Raw genomic sequence first — 18,929 nt, 5'->3', positions numbered from 1 at the left:
GACTGCGCCTCTAGAGTCGCGAGTTCTCCGGGATTCGCCGCAGCGGACGCGCTCGGCGCATTTGTGTGCCTGTGCCCTCCTCCGGGCCCAGGCCCGGCCCCTCGCACTTGCCCCTACCTTTTCTCTCGAGTCCACATCCCTCTTCAGCCACCGCGATCCGGCGGAGAGAAAAAGGAACTTCCCCCCACCCCCTTCGGGGGCCGGCGGAGCCCCCTAAGCCCACCCCCGGGATCCGGGCGGGGACCCCGGGCTGAAGAAGAGATTTCCCGAGGATTCTCCTTTTCCTCGCCCGTGTCTCCGAAAGAATTAAAAATGGCCGAGAATGTCGTGGAACCGGGGCCGCCTTCAGCCAAGCGGCCTAAACTCTCATCTCCGGCCCTCTCGGCGTCCGCCAGCGATGGCACAGGTTAGTCTCTGAAGCCCTGGCCTTCCACCTCCTCCTCAGTCTTTTCTGCTCGCTGCACCTTTATTCGTCCATATTTTCTTCTCTCTTCCTAGTTCTCTGCCTCTTGATTGATTTTAAAGGTGTTTGAATGAGCTGATCGAAGGCGTCCAGTAGCCGAACCATTTTCTTTGCTTCCTAAACATTCGTTGCCACACTATGTCATATCGATGTGTGTTCTGGAATTAGGGCTCTTGAGTGGTGCTGTAAAAATGGCCTTTATTGTCGTTATCATGCAGTTTAATTTTGGAAATGCTAGTGCATTTGAGTTGTAAGGGCTTTTTTTTTTTTTTTGCACTTTTAGTTGTAATTTGTGGTTAAGTGAGGAATTATGAATTCTTTCTTCCTGATCGTTACTTGTCCTGTTTCTTCTACTTTCTACTACTCTTCATGAATTCCATTTTGCATAGGATTTTCTGTTGAGGATGAAGGTGTAAAAATTCTTGGTTTTACTTGTTTGTGTGTGTGAGATCCAGGATTTCAGGCTTGATGTGAAGTTAAACGTCAAACTTGAAATTTGGTATGAATTATTTTACTAACCATTCCTAGCTCCCTCCGCCCCCTTATTTGCTTTAAAAATCAATATGGAGCGCAGTTCATTTTATCTCTCTCATTTCTTTGGTGCCAGACCAAAATGTCTGAAATTCTGGGGTTTTAGGTTGGAAGAGAGCAGAGGCATTTTCTTTGCAATTTGTAGTTACTTTCTTTTTGGGAAGAGTTGGGGGGTTAACTGATTCTATGGAGTTATATACTTGGAAATCAAGACTAGATATTGAAAGAGTCCCAATCAAGAACTGCCCACATAAACTGATCATAGAAGAATTTAAAATGTGTGTTAAGTTTTGTATTTGTGGGTTTTGTCTTTTTACACTTTAAACAATGTATGGGGATCCAGATTGCAGTTTAAAAAAACTTCAAATTTTTTACTTCACTCAGTTGTGGACCAGCCTTTTGTCAAGAGAAATGAGACTTGTATCATTCCCTTCTCACAGTGAGTTTGGTGCTATCCTGATGGGCACCGACCTTCTCTTTGGCTTGTCATAGTTGTTTGAGGTGCCAGGATAATGAAGACGAAGAATGGCTGGCCATCTGACAGTCTACAAGATGTTCCCCTTTACTACGGAGCATCTCTTTAACACCCTGAGAAAACAGGCTCGACGTCATCCCTCCATCTGCCAGTGATAGTGCATAATGGAGTTAAATGTACCCTCTGAGTTTGTAGAGAACTTCTAAGCGCGGTTCTAAGTAGGTTTCCTTTCAGTGGGTGAAAAGGTAAGGATATGGCAAAATGCTGTGGATTTTTTGCTTTTATAAGATGTATCCTGAGTTTAAGATAACCTGCAAAGATTGAGGATTTTTGCAGAGTTCCTCTGCTTCAGGCTTGTAACATTGACAGTACATGAACTTTGATCTGTCCTCATTCCTTGAAGTTTCTGTAGTCTTCAGGGATTATTTTTTTTAACCTGTGTTTTCCCTCAGAATTCCTACACGTATTGAGTATCGTATTCCTTTGCGCTTATTAAAATGTCGCTCGGGACGACTTTCACCTTAACTTTAGACTCATTTTCCACCTGTAGATTTGTGTGTTGTTTCTTTAGTTTTTGTGTACTGTGGTAGTTTTTGCTGATTAGTTTTTGTGTAATATGGTAATAGATTTGAGTTAGCCAGTGACTGGGGATATTGTAAAGAAAACTTTTTACCTGTACTATTTTGCCAATTCCTCATTTAAGCAGTTTAGTCTTGGGAGTACTGCAAGGCCTGAAAGGAGACTGCTCTGTTGTTCAGATACTTCTGTTCAGGTTGATCTGTGTACTTGGTAACTTTAACTTACTTTGGTAGTGTTTCACCTGACTTATACACAGAAACTGTTTTGCTACTTTAAATACCTGTGAATAATTGTAAGAGTACTAAATGTATCAAGTAGGTTTTTATATAAAAAAAAAATTGCTCAACATTGAGATTTAACTCAGTCTTAGTATTAAGAGTTTATCTTAATTACTTTACTCTAAATTTTGTAGTGAAGATTGATTTTTGTACCCCTGCCCCGCCCCACTTAAGATTCTAATCCAGGAATTGTTTGGTATCTAATTTTTAATCCTAACCAGTCTGGATTTTTTGATTGGGGCTGGAGGAAGGATATACCGTCCCCCTGTGAACTTCACATTGGGCACCATTGTATTTCTATCGATTGATTGTTTTACATCCAGCACGGTGTAGTTTTAAGTTTGCAGGTAACTTTAATAGAAACATTTCACTCTTTAAAACTTTACATTTTAAACTTGTAACTTCTGAATTTTTAGAGTTGCCACCCTAGGTAGTTTATAAATGTGAATGTAAATTATGCCTCAGTACTTAACTGATTGATTTTATCTAGAACTGTTCAAAATGATCCCCGAATTCTAGACTCCAGAAACTTTTTTTAAATGGTTGAGGCTTGCAGTTTTAATAGTGTACGTGTACCTGCCAAGAGTGTTTGCATGTGCCAGTTTTATAGGGAAGAAAGTTGGAACACAATTGGGTTGACATGCTAGAGCATTACAAAACAGAATTAGTGCTTTAATCTCCAAATTTGAACTTCTAAGGTTATCCACTGATGCAGAATGAAAATGACTTATTTAATTCTCAGAGATTCTTCTAAAAGATTTTCCAGGTTGATTGTAGTAGCTTGAATTAAGTTCAAGTTTTACATGTCAAAATGAGGAGAAAGAGAATTACAGCTTTTGCATCTTTATGGTCTTGTCTCAATATTCGCACATGATCCATTGAAATTTTTACGTAACTTGGTATGGTTAGATCAGAATTATTTGAGAAATCAAATGGCTTTCTGTCCTACCACATCTGTTACCGCCCTACATCATAAAAGCATTTGTAAAAAAAATTGTTTTGGTAAAATTATTGACCAGAATAGTTAATATGTAAGTCCTACAAATATTTCTTGAACCTGTTTTGGTAATACCTTGAGTGGCGGGAAAGATGGGGATGATGCGTTGCCTTCATTGCTCACTGGACGTGTTCTAGCACTGCTTTGTGTACATTGGATGCTGTATGGCCAGAGTCTGGAAAGAGGCATGACAGCATGATCTGGTATGTTTAGTAGGCTCTTTCTGGTCTTGATACAGTTTTGTGGCTCTGCGTGTACTCTGTGTCAGAATTAGCTTGGATTTTATGCCCGTTTTCATTTTGAAGGCAAAGGACAGCTATAGCTGCATTTGAACACTAGATTATGGTACGTAATGGATTTTTTGTGTGTGTGGCAAGGATTTTTTAAATGTCTGTTTCTTTCTCAGGACACCATTGTGTCTTAGTGGTTTATCATCAAAGAAAATATTTTTGATTGGAGACTCTCCTTTCTAGCTCTTACACCGGTGATACTATGTTTTAATTTTATTTTGGGGGCATGAAGGTTTGCTTGAGAGTTCTGCTTCTGAAGTTTTTGAGTTATGGCTGTTCAGTCCAGCAAAGTATTGCTGACCTTGTGTTAAGTTAAATTTCAAAACATTTTAAGTGCCTTAAACTCTGGCAATTGCTTATTCTTAAGACTTTGTAAGTTCATTTATAAGGCTCCCAGAAAGTTGTCTGTGGTTGATAGTAAGATAAGATGACGTTAAGTTGTAAATCTTGTGTGTGTTACAGTAGGGTTCCCTTTTTCAGCTGGAGTTCACATTATTTTGTGGAGGTAAGAAATGCATTGCCATGTCCAGCGATTGGATGAAGGGGAGGGAGGAAAGGGTTTCTGCCTTGGTTGCCTTTTGGCATTGTTTTCTGTTTTACTTTGCTTTTGAACCTTCTCCTTAGTCTGTTCTGTAAAACGGAGGGGAATTAAAACAAAAAGTTGAATATTAGTGCATAGTGGGTTTGTAAGAACAGTAAGCGGTAAATAGGAAAGAGAGTAGGAAGAATGTTGCAGATACAAGTGGGAGTGTAAAAAGCTTCTTCCTGGTATATTTACAAAAACAATTCAAGAGTTATTCTGCCAGTTCTTACACCCAACAATTAATGGAAAAATAAGACATCTTGTTTGGTGTGATTTAAATTTTAAGGTTTCCTCCTTTGAGAATTTCTGAAGTTGATATTTTTTCCCCCCCGTATGGCAAGGCATTAAGAGAAATTAATGGGCAAGCTGAAACTTAAATTATGCCACGTGTAAAATATTTAAAACATTGGCTATTGCAGATGATTTTTTTTTAATTAGATGGATAGTAGTTTTCTTCTAAAATTTTAATGGGAAAGTTTTTTATTACTGCTCAGTTCTTGAAAAAGATTTAAGAGAATAAGTACTGAGCTTTTAAGGCCTATTCTGAACAATCTGGATATCATTTGTTTTTGAATGTACATTTTTTAAAATAAATGCCCCCAACGTCAATTAGGAGTAATTTAGTTGAGAATGTAAATTTTGACTAATAGGGAAAAAAGTGAAATGTACACTACTGGGAAAGTGAGTGGCTGAGAGAATGGGTTTTAGAGTCTAACTAGCGGAGTTCAAATCCCAGGCCTGCCTTTATTAACTGTGTGCCTTAGGCCAGTTACTTAATCTTTCTGTCTCAGCTTCCTCACCTGTAGTGCCCAATGTGTAGGATTGTGGTGAGGAGTAAATGAGAGTTCTCTTTATTAAATGCTTAGAATAGAGACTTCCCTGGTGGGCCACTGGCTAAGACTCTGTGGTCCCAATGCAGGCAGCCTGGGTTCGATCCCTGGTTGGGGAACTAGATCCTACACGCTGCAGCTGAGACCAGGCACAGCCAAATAACTAAATGAAATAAATAAATATTAAAAACGCTTAGGGTGGTGCTTGCTGTAATATAGCATGAGCTTATTAAGTGTTTTTAACCTTACTGCTAAATATACCCCACAAAAGCAGTTCTAGGTATGTTTTTTAATGGATATACAGATAGGTTGGCTAAAGATAATGAGAGAGTAGTCTTAAAAGTAAGGCTTATGGTGCAGAGTTAGCCTATCCATCATCTACTCAAATGTGAAGTTTTTTGAGAATATAATATGGCAGCAGAGATTTAAGAGTATATATGTGCACACACACACACACACACACACACACACACTGTCACATATTGAAGGCAGTTAAGAAAGATTGTTCTTACTGGAAATGCTCAAGGTAAGAATGTCTTTTTTTCTAAAGAATCGTGTGGTTGAGCATTTTTTATTTATCTGGATTTTAAAACTTTCTTAAAGGAGGAGGAAGAAAAGTAGAAGGAGCAGGGTACAGCTTTTCAGTATTTTTGGCCACACCCAATAAGAACTACAGTTTATATGGAGAACCAGAGACCCTGTCTCAGCAAGTGAACAAACAGTACTTATCCTGCTTATTTCTTGTGATCTACTCTGATATTTTCTGTTGCATTTTATTTTTTTAAAAAGTGGTGGTTGTGATCCACTACATTGATTTCATGACCCACCATGGCTTGTGGCTCATGACTAGTATTTGAAAAATACTAGTTTAAAAGAGTTGACAGTCTGCCAGTTAGTTGTCCTGTGTTGGACCAACATTTTCTGTGTGCTAGGCATTTATCCTCAGAATGAGGAATATTGTGGTAATCCAGAAAGTCATGGACCCTTCCTTCTTGGGGTTTGCAGATAAGGGGAGGAGAACAACATTCAAGTCTGATGGGGCCAGTATTGTATTTGGGAAGTACAGTGTACAGTGGGAGAAATGGGGGTACCTAACCTGTAGCTACTATTGCTCTGGTGGCTGTCTTTGAAGAAACTGGAATCTGATCTTGGGATTTGAAGGATAGACAGGGCTGCTAAGAGTGAACCCAGGTTAAGGAGAAGAGTCTGGTCTGTCAGGGAATCTTTGCATGTCATCTAGTTGGGGGACAGCAAGAAATATAACTGCATAAGTTAGCAAGGGGTCAGTCATACAGGACTTATTGGCGTTACTACTTACTAGAGTTTAGACTTTCCATTTTAGCTTTTTTAAATGTATAGACAGAATTGTACCTTAGAGTCTAAGGCTTAGATGATTGACAAATGAGGAATGGTTTGGAAAGGAAAAGGAGAAAATAGGGAGACCAGTGAGATAACTGTTTCAGAATTCCAGCTGTGATGAGAGTGGCCCGGATTAGTAGATGAAAAGAAGTGAGGTTTGAGGGGGCATGGGTGGTCAGCAGAGCTTGGTGATTAATTAAATGTCAGGATATTGCCAGAGAGGGAAATTCCCAGATTTCAGGCTTGGACAGCAGGATTGATGAGGATGTCATTTACTGAGACAGCAAGCATAGGAAGAGATGTGTGTGGGTATGGATGGGGGAAGGGTTTTGATGAGTTAAGTTTTGCACATTTTGAAGTTGTGCAATTCTCCTGAATTGAGTAGTCACTATTTTCATTTGGAAAACTTTTCATTTCAGCTAACAAACATTGACTGCCTACCGAGTTATAAGTGTTCGCACATAAAGATGAAGCAAGGTGCAGTGTCTGGTTTCAAAGCCTTTAGAATCTGCTGGAATTGGTATACATATCTACACAGTTTTCCCATAAGTTATACTCTGATACAAGTTGTTAAAATGGGTTAGATGAAGGCAGAGGATAGGGATTATTTCTTTCTTGACATGTATAGCTGCTATATTTATTTATTTTTGGCCACACTGGGTCTCTGTTGCTACAGGCAGGCTTTCTCTCGTTGCAGGGAACGGGGGCTTCTCTGTCAGTGCACGGGCTTCTCTGTCGGTGCACGGGCTTCTCTTGTTGGGAAACACAAGCTCTAGGTGCACGGGCTCAGTAGTTGGCTACTTGCTGGCTCTAGGTTGAGTGGGCTTCAGCAGTTGTGGGTCACAGACTCAGTAATCATGGCATGTGGGCTTAGTTGCTCCGAGGCATGTGGAATATTCCTGGACCAGGGATCGAACTTGTGTCCCCTGCACTGGCAGGTGGATTCTTATCCACTGTGCCACCAGGTAAGTCCAGGGATTATTTTTGACAGAATGGGTTTGAAGTATTAGGGGAAAAACTTCATAGAGGAAATGTATATTTGAATAAGGGTAGGAGAGCATGACCTACCTTTTCTTAGAAGTAGGGAAAGTTGGGAATTAGGACTCCTGCACTTTCACTGCCAAGGGCCTGGGTTCAGTCTCTCAGCAGGGAACTAAGATCCTGCAAACCGCATGGGCCAGTTAAAAAACAAAAAACAAGAAGTAGGGAAAGTTGGAATGGTATTTCAGGTGGAACAAACATAAGTGGTTTATGTGTGACCGGAACACAGACTATATGGTGGAATGTTTTCATAGGCGACAGATGGGAAAGGATGTTAGGGTCCTATTTTGAAAAAGACAGAAATATGCTAAGGAATTTGACATTTATCTCACCATCAGGATAAACATTTTATGAGAATAGTGGCATGGTCAGGGGAAGAGTAGTTCCAGAAGCCTTGTACGGAATCGGTAACAGCGACAGAACCTAATGGCTGGAAGACCTAGGGTTTGTCGTTTATCTCTTGGACGTGCACATATCTTTTGTCTTTGAGGGTTTTGGTAAGTTGTAATTTTCAAAGTGAATTGTTTATTTTCTTAAGATCCAAGTTTTGTTACCAGTTGTTTGTCATACATGTAGAAAATACAGCTGATTAAAAAAAGTCATGCTCCTCTTTTTCTTTACAGATGTACAGTTTCTAGGAGGCTTTTTTTTTTTTTTTTTAAGAAAAGAGTATGATAGCTTCTCTAGGAGTCCCCTAGGCATTCCCTTGGAACAAACTCCAATTAGGCAAACAAATCCAGCCCTCAGAGCAAAGCTTCTCATAACATGTTACTATACTCAAAATCAAGAAATGATCAGTGGTAGTTATGTTAGCATGCTGTTTAGGCTTAATATAAACATGTAATTGAGTTGATTGGTAAAGTGGGTATTTATTGAAATGAAAATAATAGTGTCCTCATCTTTTTAATTTCACACCAAGAAATATCATAAATATGTTAGGGTTAAGAATAAAACTTCAGGTCAGTCACTTTGCAAAGTATAGGTACACCTTTTGATGTCATGGTTGCAAGACTGTTAAGAATGCATATTTTGAAAATTAATACGTGCTTTTGCCTGTTGGCTTTCGAAATTCAGCACCAGCCAACATGCATAGCTGTATGATCCTATAAAACTTAATATTGATTATCGTCTTTGATCAAACTTGTATCTTACGAAACAGATGTTTCGTAAAGTAATAGAAGTCTTACCTGTCTCTCCAGCATGGATTTTTTTTTTATATATATATAATTTTTGGCTGTGCTGGGTCTTTGTTGCTGCAAAGGCTTTTCTCTAGTCGCAGTGTGTGGGCTTCTCATTGCAGTGACTTTTATTGCAGAGTACAGGCTCTGGGGTGCACATGCATGGGCTTCCGTAGCTGTGGCTCTTGGGCTCTTAGGGCACAGGCTCGGTAGTTGCAGTGCATGGGCTTAGTTGTGGGATCTTCCCAGATCAGGGATTGAACCCATGTCTCCTGTTTTGGCAGGCAGGTTCTTTACCACTGAGCCACCACGGAACACCAACTGTGAATATTTCATTACATTTTTTAGTGTTCCTTTAAGCTCAGTATTGTAGTTTTGAGTGTCTGTGATCTTTTCCTTGACAGGTGGGTTTTTATGGTTAGATTAATTCTGCTTCATCTACAGAGTATTAAAATACTTACGAATTACAGTACTGAATAGAAGTTACCTATCATGAAGTTTACAAAATTGCCTCGATTTTAAAGGCCAACATTGTGCTTTTTTAAGCACCCAAAACAGCTGAGTTAATTTAAGAATAGAAGTGCCCCAAACCATTAAGGAGAGATCTTTGTGAGATTGATAGTTTCATATCTAGCCAAACCGTTTTCAGAATTATTAAAGTTCTGTAGATTTGACTTTCATCTCCAATCCCTGTTTTTTTAAAACCTCAGCTCTCTGCCCACCTCGTCACTCACCTGGCTCCCCTTCAGTTTGCTGTGGCTCAGTTCCTCTCCACTCTTAACTTGTCCCATTCCTACTCGTCATCTGGCCCCACCACAGGGATGAAAGAAAGGTTTTGAGATCTGGATTGTACATTAATTTAAAGGCACTTTTAATATCACCAGGGAAGTCCTTTAATATCACAGAGAAAGCTAGCTTAAAGGAGTGGATGGATAGATTCTGTCTTTTGAGCAGATACTTGCAAATTGACTAGTGTTAGAATAATTTGTACAGGTATTTCGCTTAATGTACACAGTTTAAGAGAACTGAGTTTTTATTTGAATTCAGCTTACCTGAAGTATAAAAAATAAGCCTGTTTATTCAGCAAATAAAGTTTGAACTTTCTAAATGGGGAAAAAAATTAGTAAGTGCAAGAGATTCTCTTATGCAGTAGAATTAGATTTTGAGCCAACGTTATTTCAGTTTTGCATCCTAGTTTGTAGTTTTAAACTTTTCTTTATACTCAGACAATCCACTGTTTGGGATTATATTGTTAGTAATCCTAATTTTGAAAGTTATACTTCAGTTATATATTTCACAGTAGTGAATGTCTGCCCAATTTCTCAGCTAAGTATTTATTGTACAAGAGATGATACAGTTAAATCTGCTGTGAGGACCACAGAAATAGAGAAGACACCAAGGGTAATCTACAGAATCAGAATGTAAGAATGAAAGGGTGTTTTGACTCAACACTAGTTTCCTACATGTTCAGTCCAAATTCATTTTTGTTTAAATTGTCACATTTCTTATCCACGGTCCATTGGCTGAACCTAATGTATTATGCTAAGCTTTTCAAACCAGATTAAAATCTGTCCTGTTCGGCTCATTTTGTGCCACCATGTTTGGACTGAATGTATACTCAGGTGAAGAAACATTATTTTTTACCACATCGCCTGGCATTTGGGATCTTACTTCCCCAACCCAGGGTTGAAACAAGCCCGCTGCAATGGAAGCGATGGACCATGGACCTCCAAGGAAGTCCCAAAGAAGCATTTTACTCAAAGTTCTTTTGTATTTGAGCATCTGAGAACTGTATATGGAAACCTGTCAATAAACTATTTGATAGAAGCAGCCTGCTGTTGATGTTGATCGGTTGATACTTTGAAAAGTAAGCAGGAAACATCTTACAGGATAAGACTTTCAAGTTGTTCGTGATACTATCCTACAGTGTTTGTCATGGGATACTTTAAAGGTAATGGGATAAATTTCAGATTTATACATTTCTAATCAAAGAAAAAGGGGAGTCAGCAAATTAAATATGTTAGAGGCTCACCTTAGTATCTAGAAAAAGTTCTCTCTGTCATTTACTATCTTAACTTCCTATTTCTCAGTCCACTGCAGTCTGGCTTATGCGCTTCACTGCTCTTAACTTAGACCACCAACTATCTCCTGTTATCTATATTCAGTGAATTCTCTCTCAAGCATGGAACACCACGAACATTGCCTTCTTGGAACCTGGTTTCCAGGACAGTATTCCTGGTAGATGGACTGGAGGAGGATGTTGAATTTTAGCATCCTTTGCTGGTAAGATCATTGTCCTTTAAATACGGGCACGTCCAGGTTATCCAAGAGAGTAACTTCAGAGTCATTCCTCTCTTTTTCTCTCCGTAACCCCCTAACTACAGTTAGAGAGTTCTTCTGGTAGACCTCTTTGATGCCCCTTTAGCAGCAGCCTCCTCACCAGTCTGCCTTACTCTAGACTTGTCTGTTGATTTATTTTTCATCTTCTTTGTCTGAGTGAGCTAGAGCATGAAGATTTGTTCATATCCTGAAAAGTGAAAGTGGCTCAGTCCTGTCTGACTCTTTGCGACCCCATGGGCTGTATTAAGTCCGTGAAATTCTTCAGGCCAGAACATTGGAATGGGTAGCCGTTCCCTTCTGCAGGGATCTTCCGCACCCAGGGATCGAACCAAGGTCTCCCACATTGCAGGCAGATTCTTTAACAGCTGAGCCATCAGGAAAGCCCAAGAATACTGGAGTCGGTAGCCTATCCCTTCTCCAGTGGATCTTCCCAACCCAGAAATTGAACCGGGGTCTCCTGCATTGCAGGTGAGTTCTTTACCAGCTGAGCTACCAGGGAAGCCCTTTATCCATGTCATATTTTGCTTAAAACTCTTCAGTTGGGAAGTTCTTCTCTTTACAGTAAAAATCCCAAGGTATTAACGTTAAGGATCTTCTAGGTTGCTGCTTTTATTTGTTTTAACACGTAAATTTTATTCAGCTGATCTGACTAATCCCTGTGAAGGGCAAGTTGAGATGGGGGCCTCAGAAGGTGATTTATTTGAACGTTTATATTTTTCCTTTCCTTGAACGAAAAGGAAGAAGCTGAGGAGCTTAGTAAGAGTCGTGGATTGAGGAGGGTCAGTATTGAGACCCACTGTTCAGTATTTGTTTAAATCCTGGCATTTAAATTTCTAATTATTTTTCCCTTGCATCTTCATACATACTACTTTTTGTTTGGGATTTGCTTTTCTACTAGTTTTAGATCATTGGGTTTTATTTCTGTTTATGACAAACTGGTTAAAGACATAATATCTCATTTTTAGTAATCTTTTTCCTATATGCTGCTCATGAACTTGCAACCAGGTTTTTTTCTGGGAAGCCCCTTGCAGAAGAACCTAATGGGGAAAGCTTGGAAGTTTGATTGTTAAAGTAAAACCCTCGTATTACATTTATTGAGCTTTAGTACTCTTAACCCTTTGGGGTTTCCCTGTTGGCTCAGTGGGTAAAGAGTCTGCTTGCAGTGTAGGAGAGACAGGTTTGATCCTTGGGTTGGGAGGATCCCTTGGAGAAGGAAATGGCAACCCACTCCAGTATTCTTACCTGAAAAATCCCATGGACAGAGGAGCCTGGCAGGCTGCAGTACAAAGGGTCTCGAAGAGACAGATGCAATTGAGCACACCTCTTATCTTAACTCTACCAGTATAGAACTGATACAGTTTGGGTAATTTTTCTTAGTCTGTAAATATTTAAGTTTTTATTAAAAAATGTTTTCTCAGTTTAAAAATGTTCAGAAAAGTTATACTTCTCATAAGGTTGACTACTACTCTAAAACAACTGCTAAAAATGAAGTCTATTTGCTTACTTACGTAGAACATTCAGCTGGAATCCAGGGGCTTTAATAGAGTCCCTATTCAGTAACAAAATAGTACAATCTCAGGGAAGCCGGTGATGGATCACTAACTGCACTTATAAAATGAGAGAATCAGTCATTTCTGATCTTGGGCCCTCCCTGGCAGGGGAGGAAAAGGCAGGGGAGGCCTTCTAAGAGGCCTGAGGAAAATGCATCTTTGCTCTCCCAATTCCTCCCCACCCCATGTGTGCTGTGCTCAGTCTCTCCAGTCATGTCTGACTCTTTGCGACCCTATGGACTGTAGCCCACCAGGCTCCTCTGTCCATGGGCTTCTCCAGGCAAGAATACTGGAGTGGGTTGCCATGCCCTCCTCCAGGGGATCTTCCCCACCCAGAGATTGAACCTGTGTCTCTTGAGTCTCCTGCATTGGCAGGTGGGTTCTTTACCACCAGCGCCACCTGGGAAGCCGAGTATGTTTCTGCTTTTATATTTTGTCTGTTTCCAAGTAAACACTACTAGGCGATCTGAGGATCCTTTGCTCAGTCCCACCTGGTATATAACTTTTAAAAGAGGGTTAATGAATTTACACGTTTTTTAATAGGCACATACATTTATATACTTTGGAATTTTACTTTTTTTGTTTTTAAATATGTAAGAACCATCTCGTTCTTTAAAAAAAAACACCATTCATTCATGGGGGTAGAATAAGTAGCCTTTTGATAGAAGAGGTAACATGAGCTCAGTTGGAAAGTAATTGGTAAATTAAGTCAGCTTATAAGAATTAGGTTTTAAACCCCAGGTATTTGGACCCCTTGAACTGTGCTGTTAGGTACCAGTGATGGCTGATGGCATTTGGGAATCCTAAATGTGCAGAACTCTGAGGCACAATCAGACTAGCTCAGAACAGTCAGTGGTAATCAAATGAAATAGTAAGATCTGTTTAGTCGTGGGTCAAAGTAAATGCGACTCTCAAGCCTTCTTTGCTGTGCAGGCTTTTCCCTGACTGCGGTGAGCGGGGCTGTTCTGCTCGCAGTGCGCAGGCTTCTCACCTTGTTGGGGAGGACGGGCTGTAGGTGCGCAGGCTTCCTTAGTTGTGGCCTAGGGGCTTAGTTACCCTGTAGCATGTGGAATCTTCCCGGATTCAGGGATTGGCAGGCGGATTCTTTACCACTGAGCCACCAGGGAAGCCTGTGACACTCTAGCATAGTCTTCCAAATTTAATTAATTTAATCATTGAAAATAACAAGTTTTAAGGAAAGGTTAAGAGAACTTTTATAAATTTGTAAATCACCCAATCAGATATAAATATAGTGTGCAGTTGCAGAATTGCTGGAAACGTTTATTATCATATTCATTTATTGAGTATATGTGAGGTGCTATGGGAAATGTAAATGTTAAATGAGACCCTTACCTTTCAATACTTAAAATTTGGTAGAGAAGAGCACACAAATATTTAGCTATAACAACAGGTAGAAGATAGGAAGTACCTAATTGAGATTGTAACAATGAACCATCTTAGAAAATAGGAGTACTTGAATCAGACTGAGTTGAAACCTGAGTGGATCTTTTGTAGTGATCACTGAATTAGGTCAATTGAAAATACAGGATTGCCATTAAAAGAATAACCCTATAACCATTGTCAAGGTCTACCAGCATTAGCTTTCCTGTCTGCTTCACAGTGGAGCCTAACTTTGTAATGAGATGTTGAATATTTTGAAACAGTAACCAAGTGCAGCAGATTGGCTGTAGTACAGGTTAAGTTAAATCCTCAAGGTGAGGGCCTGGAATAAGGCTTCTGTATTACTGAAGTTGATATCTCCTCAATGAACTCTCTATATGTGGCTTTTAACTACTTCTGAGATTCTTGGAGGATTAATGAGAATAATGTATTTATTGAGGAAATGCAGACAATATGACACATTGAAAGTGCCTTATAAAAAGTTGTTTTTGTTATTATAAGCTAGTTATAAGCTAGTCTTACCTCCTAATAGAGTGATGATTCTGTTGAATAATAGGTAACATTTTCATAGTTCTTAATATGTGCCAAGCACTACTATAAATACTTATATTGTCGAATTCTCACAAATAATCCATGAAGTGGCTACTTCTCCTGTTGTGGAAACTAGGTTCTTCTGTGTATACTTTAAAATAGTCTTGTCTGGTGATTTGAAAAATAGTTAGGTTGCTTTTTTTGTGGGGGGGTGGTGTTGCTTGGCATTTGGGATCTTAGTTCCCCAATCAGGGGTGGAACCAATGGCCCCTTGCAGTGGAAGCATAGACTTAACCACTGGACTGCCAGGGAAGTCCCCTCTTAAAATTTTGATTGGCCTTGCATTGAATCTATAGGTCAATATTGGGGAAGAGTTGATGTCTTTATGTAATATTGAAGATCTGTACCCATATGTTTTGTGATGTTACTCTGTTCATTTAGATGGTCTTTAGTTTCATAGTTCACGTGTATCTTCTAATACTATTGTCAGGTCCCCCCCTCCCATTTCTTAAATTATTTCTAATCATTTTTTACTGATATACAGAAAATGCAATTTAATTTGCTAACCTCTTACTATTTCCACTTCTTTGCCTTGGAATTTCACTGTTGACAGGTGTATTGTTTGCATACAGTAAGTTATGTTTCTTCCTTTTCAGTCTTGACTCATGAATATTTCTTGTATTATTGCTTTGACTAGAGACTCCAGTTCAGCACTGAATAGAAATGGTTGTTTTGGGTATCTTTGTCTTGTTCTGATGCTAAAGAGGCTGTTTTTAATGTTGGTGCGTTATCCATAATTGCTGTCAGTTTTTAGGTTTTGGAAGAGCCTTTTTTATCAATTTAAGGAAGTTCTCATCAGTTGTGTGTGTGTGTGTGTGTGTGTGTGTGTGTGTTTTATCGGAGTGTTACTGATTTACACAGGCTTCCCTGGTGACTCAAGAGTCACCTGCCAACGCATGAGATGTGGGTTCAATACCTGGATGGGGAAGATACACTGGAGAAGGAGATGGCAACCCACTCCAGCATTCTTGGCTGGAAAATCCCACAGAGGAGCCTGGCAGGCTGCAGTCGATGGGGTAGCGAGAAGAGTCAGACACGACTACAGACGAGAGCATCGTTGATTTACACTGTTAGTTTCAAGTCTACAGCATGGTGATTCAGTTATATATATATCTGTTCTTTTTCCCGTCGGGTTTTGATTGCTGTGGTTTTGTTTTAAAAATCGTGATTGGGTATTGACTTTTATCCAGTGCTTTTATTCCAGTCACTGAACCTAATGTTTTCTTTCTTCTCTGTTACTATGGTGAATATGCAAACCTCTCTTTCCTGGATTCCTGAGATGATCCCAACTTGATCATGAGATTACACCTTTAAGACACTGATAAATTTGGTTTGCTCTTTTTTAAGGATTCTTGCTTCTCTGTTCATGATTTTCTTTTCTTGTACTGGCCATGTGTGGTTTTTAGAGTATTTCTGTTTTCTAGAAGTATTTGTGTGAGGTTGAATTGTCTTTTCCTTGAAAGTTCAGTAGGACATGCCTGCAAAAATACTTATATTTGGTCTTTATGGGAAAATTAAGCAATGGTTCTTTGATAGTAATAGGAATATTCAGAGTTTCTCTGTTTCCTTTTAAACTTTTTAAATGGAAGAATTCAATTTAATAGAAAAAAGAATTCCCATGTGCCTGTTACTTCAGGTTACTAATAATTTTGTCTCTTCCCCCACTCTGTTTTTTCTGCTGGAGTTTTAAAAGTAAATCCCAGGCTTCTTGTTTCACTAGAAATGCTTAAATATGTATCTCTTAGGATTTATTTCAATAACTATTCTGTTGTCGTACCCAACAAAATTAATGATTTTCTTAATATCCATTAATCAGTATTTGTGTTATCTTGATTCTCTTCTTAAAATGTATTTCCACAGTTGGGTTTGAATCAGGTATTCAAACGAGGTATTGTTGAATCTCTTGAGAACTTCTACCATTGACTTGTTGGAGATGCAGGGATATGTATAATTTCTTTTTGATTGAGGTTTATTGAGTGCTTAACAGGAATTCATTAGTTTTGTCACTTTTCCGTTTTTTCTTGGTATAAAATTGATTAGTAATGCCACTTTTTCTTTTTATTGTCTTTTCTCCTTAACTTTCCCAGAAGTTTATCTTTTATTACTCTCTTTGAAGAACTAACTTCTGGTTTTGTTCGTAACCTCTCCATTTTTCTTTTTTGTTGCATTGCTTTTTTATTTGATCATCTTTTTCTTACTATTTTTTTCAAATATCTTAGATATTTGTTGATTTCTAGCTGTATTTCCTTTAAGTTTTGAAATGTATTCTTATCATTATTCAACCAGGGATTGAACCCAGTGAAAACCTGGAGTCCTAACCACTGGGCTGCCAGGGAATTCCCCATGTGTATATTTTAAATTTCTAAATAGGTAGAGATTATTTTTTCTTAAACACTAAACATATGCTGACGGTGGAATGTTTCCTTGTGTACTCCAGGGGGTCAGTAGAATGCAAAGCTGCTTAAAAGTTTGTATGATTCCAGTGTTGTGAATTATGTAAATAGAAGGAAATGAAAGAAATATATAATTAAGCAGTTGTCTTGAGTAGTGATGTCAGGTAAATTTTATTTGAAACCTTATTTATATTCCAAAACTAATCATGAGATACTTTATTTTTATGATGGAGGGGCACATGATTTTTCAGAAGGAAAGAGAATAATTCTGTACTCTAAATCACATCCTGAGATCCTGAGGTACAATTCAGTTCAACTAAAATATCACCCTTTGAGGAGTTGGTATGTAAGTAAGTAACTCATGTCATTCCCAGAGCTACAGTCTGGGTGCATAGGTGGGGTGAGGGGTGGGGCGGGGGGAAAGACGGCAGGAGAGGAGGAAGAGAAAGAGACACACATGTGATTTCAGTGCCATGACAGAATGCAAAAGAACAGGAAGTTCACATAGAAGAAGAATTGTACTTAAGAACTGAGGGTAATTAGACCAAGAAGATCATTATTAAAGTGGTATCTTGTCTTTGGATGAATTATCTTTAATAGGATTATCAGTTGTAGATTGAACTATATTTACTTTTTAAATACCCAGTAGGGCCTTTTTTGTTTAAAATTAATTACTTTTGGCTGCGCTGGTTTTTCCTTCCTGCGCGCAGTCTTTCTCTGGCTGTGGTGCTGGAGCTCCTCATTGCAGTGGCCTCTCTTGTTGCTGAGCAGAGGCTCTAGGACACATGGGATCACTAGTTGTGGCACTTGGGGTCCTAGTTGTAGCTGGAATTCGTGTCCCCCGCACTGACAGGCAGATTCTTACCCGCTGGACCACCAAGGAAGTTCAGCAGTGTCCTTTTAATGTTAAAACTACTTGGAGAATTAAAACTCAAAACACCTCAGTCCTTCTATTTACATAACACTGGATGGAGGAGCCTGGTGGGCTGCAGTCCATGGGGTCGCTAAGAGACACGACTGAGCGACTTCACTTTCACCTTTCACTTTCATACATTGGAGAAGGAAATGGCAATCCACTCCAGTGTTCTTGCCTGAAGAATCCCAGGGACGGTGGAGCCTGGTGGGCTGCCATCTGTGGGGTAGCACAGAGTCGGACACGACTGAAGTGACATAGCAGCAGCAGCAATCATATATACTTTTAAGCATATACTTATAAGTATATGCTTTAAGCATACTTTCATTCTACTGTCCCCCTGGAGTACACAAGGAAACATGCCACCATCAGCATATAATGAATTAATACTGTCAACAACCAGGGACAGTTTTGCACTTCCAAGGCACATTTGGTGATATCTGGAGACATTTTTTATTGTCACAAATTGGTTAGAGGTACTACTAGCATTAAAAGGAGAGACCAGGGATTTGCTGAGTATAGTGCACAGGACAATTTTTCCTTCCTCCCAAGCAGAATTATCTAGCCTAGAATGTTCAATAGTGCCAAGACAAGGAACCCTAGGTTAATCTATAGTCTTCGCATCTTCTTTTTGGCACGGGGGTAGGGCAGAGATGGAGTGGTGATGGTTCGTAGGTTAGTGAAGGAACTAGACGCATGGTTTCATATCTTACTCAGCTAGATTTTGGTTAAGGAGAACTATTCTGTGGTTTGAAGTCAGGTGAACACAACTTCATTCAGCTTTGTGGCAGGCGCTGTGTGACAGCAGTTAGAGGTAAGCAGCTCCTGTCTTTCTGGAGCTTACCCTGAGTGGTCTACAAAGAGCAGGTCTTTTTCTTTATATCAGTTGTCTTTTTTATAATTATTATATTTTTAATCTTTTGTTTCATTCTGAATTAAGTTTGTGTATAGATTCTGGATTTAGTCTGTGTATAGATTAGTTATTTTAACCCCTTGTAAGAAATTCTGGAATAGTAAACAATTTTAATTGTATATCTTTTTCATGACTGTCAATACAAACTTTCAGCAACTTGTAATGTATATCACACTAATATGTATTCTTCTTTGGTTTTATTTTAGGTACAGTTTATAAATGTT

The 18,929-nt window shown here is 39.2% G+C and overlaps 1 protein-coding gene across 1 annotated transcript in view; it reads left to right on the top strand.

Moving 5' to 3' along the window:
* The first annotated feature begins 6 nt into the window (after positions 1-6).
* EP300 (E1A binding protein p300) overlaps positions 7-18,929 on the top strand; it is a 64,122-nt gene continuing 45,199 nt past the window's right edge. Inside the window, exon 1 of the mRNA XM_010830248.1 lies at positions 7-406. Coding sequence (XP_010828550.1) covers positions 313-406 — 94 coding nt within the window. The 5' untranslated portion in view covers positions 7-312. The remainder of the gene's footprint in view (positions 407-18,929) is intronic.

This window comes from Bison bison, unplaced genomic scaffold (genome assembly GCF_000754665.1).
Source record: "Bison bison bison isolate TAMUID 2011002044 unplaced genomic scaffold, Bison_UMD1.0 scf7180017858886, whole genome shotgun sequence".
NCBI classification, from domain to species: domain Eukaryota; kingdom Metazoa; phylum Chordata; class Mammalia; order Artiodactyla; family Bovidae; genus Bison; species Bison bison.
This window is presented reverse-complemented; position numbering and strand designations above follow the sequence as displayed.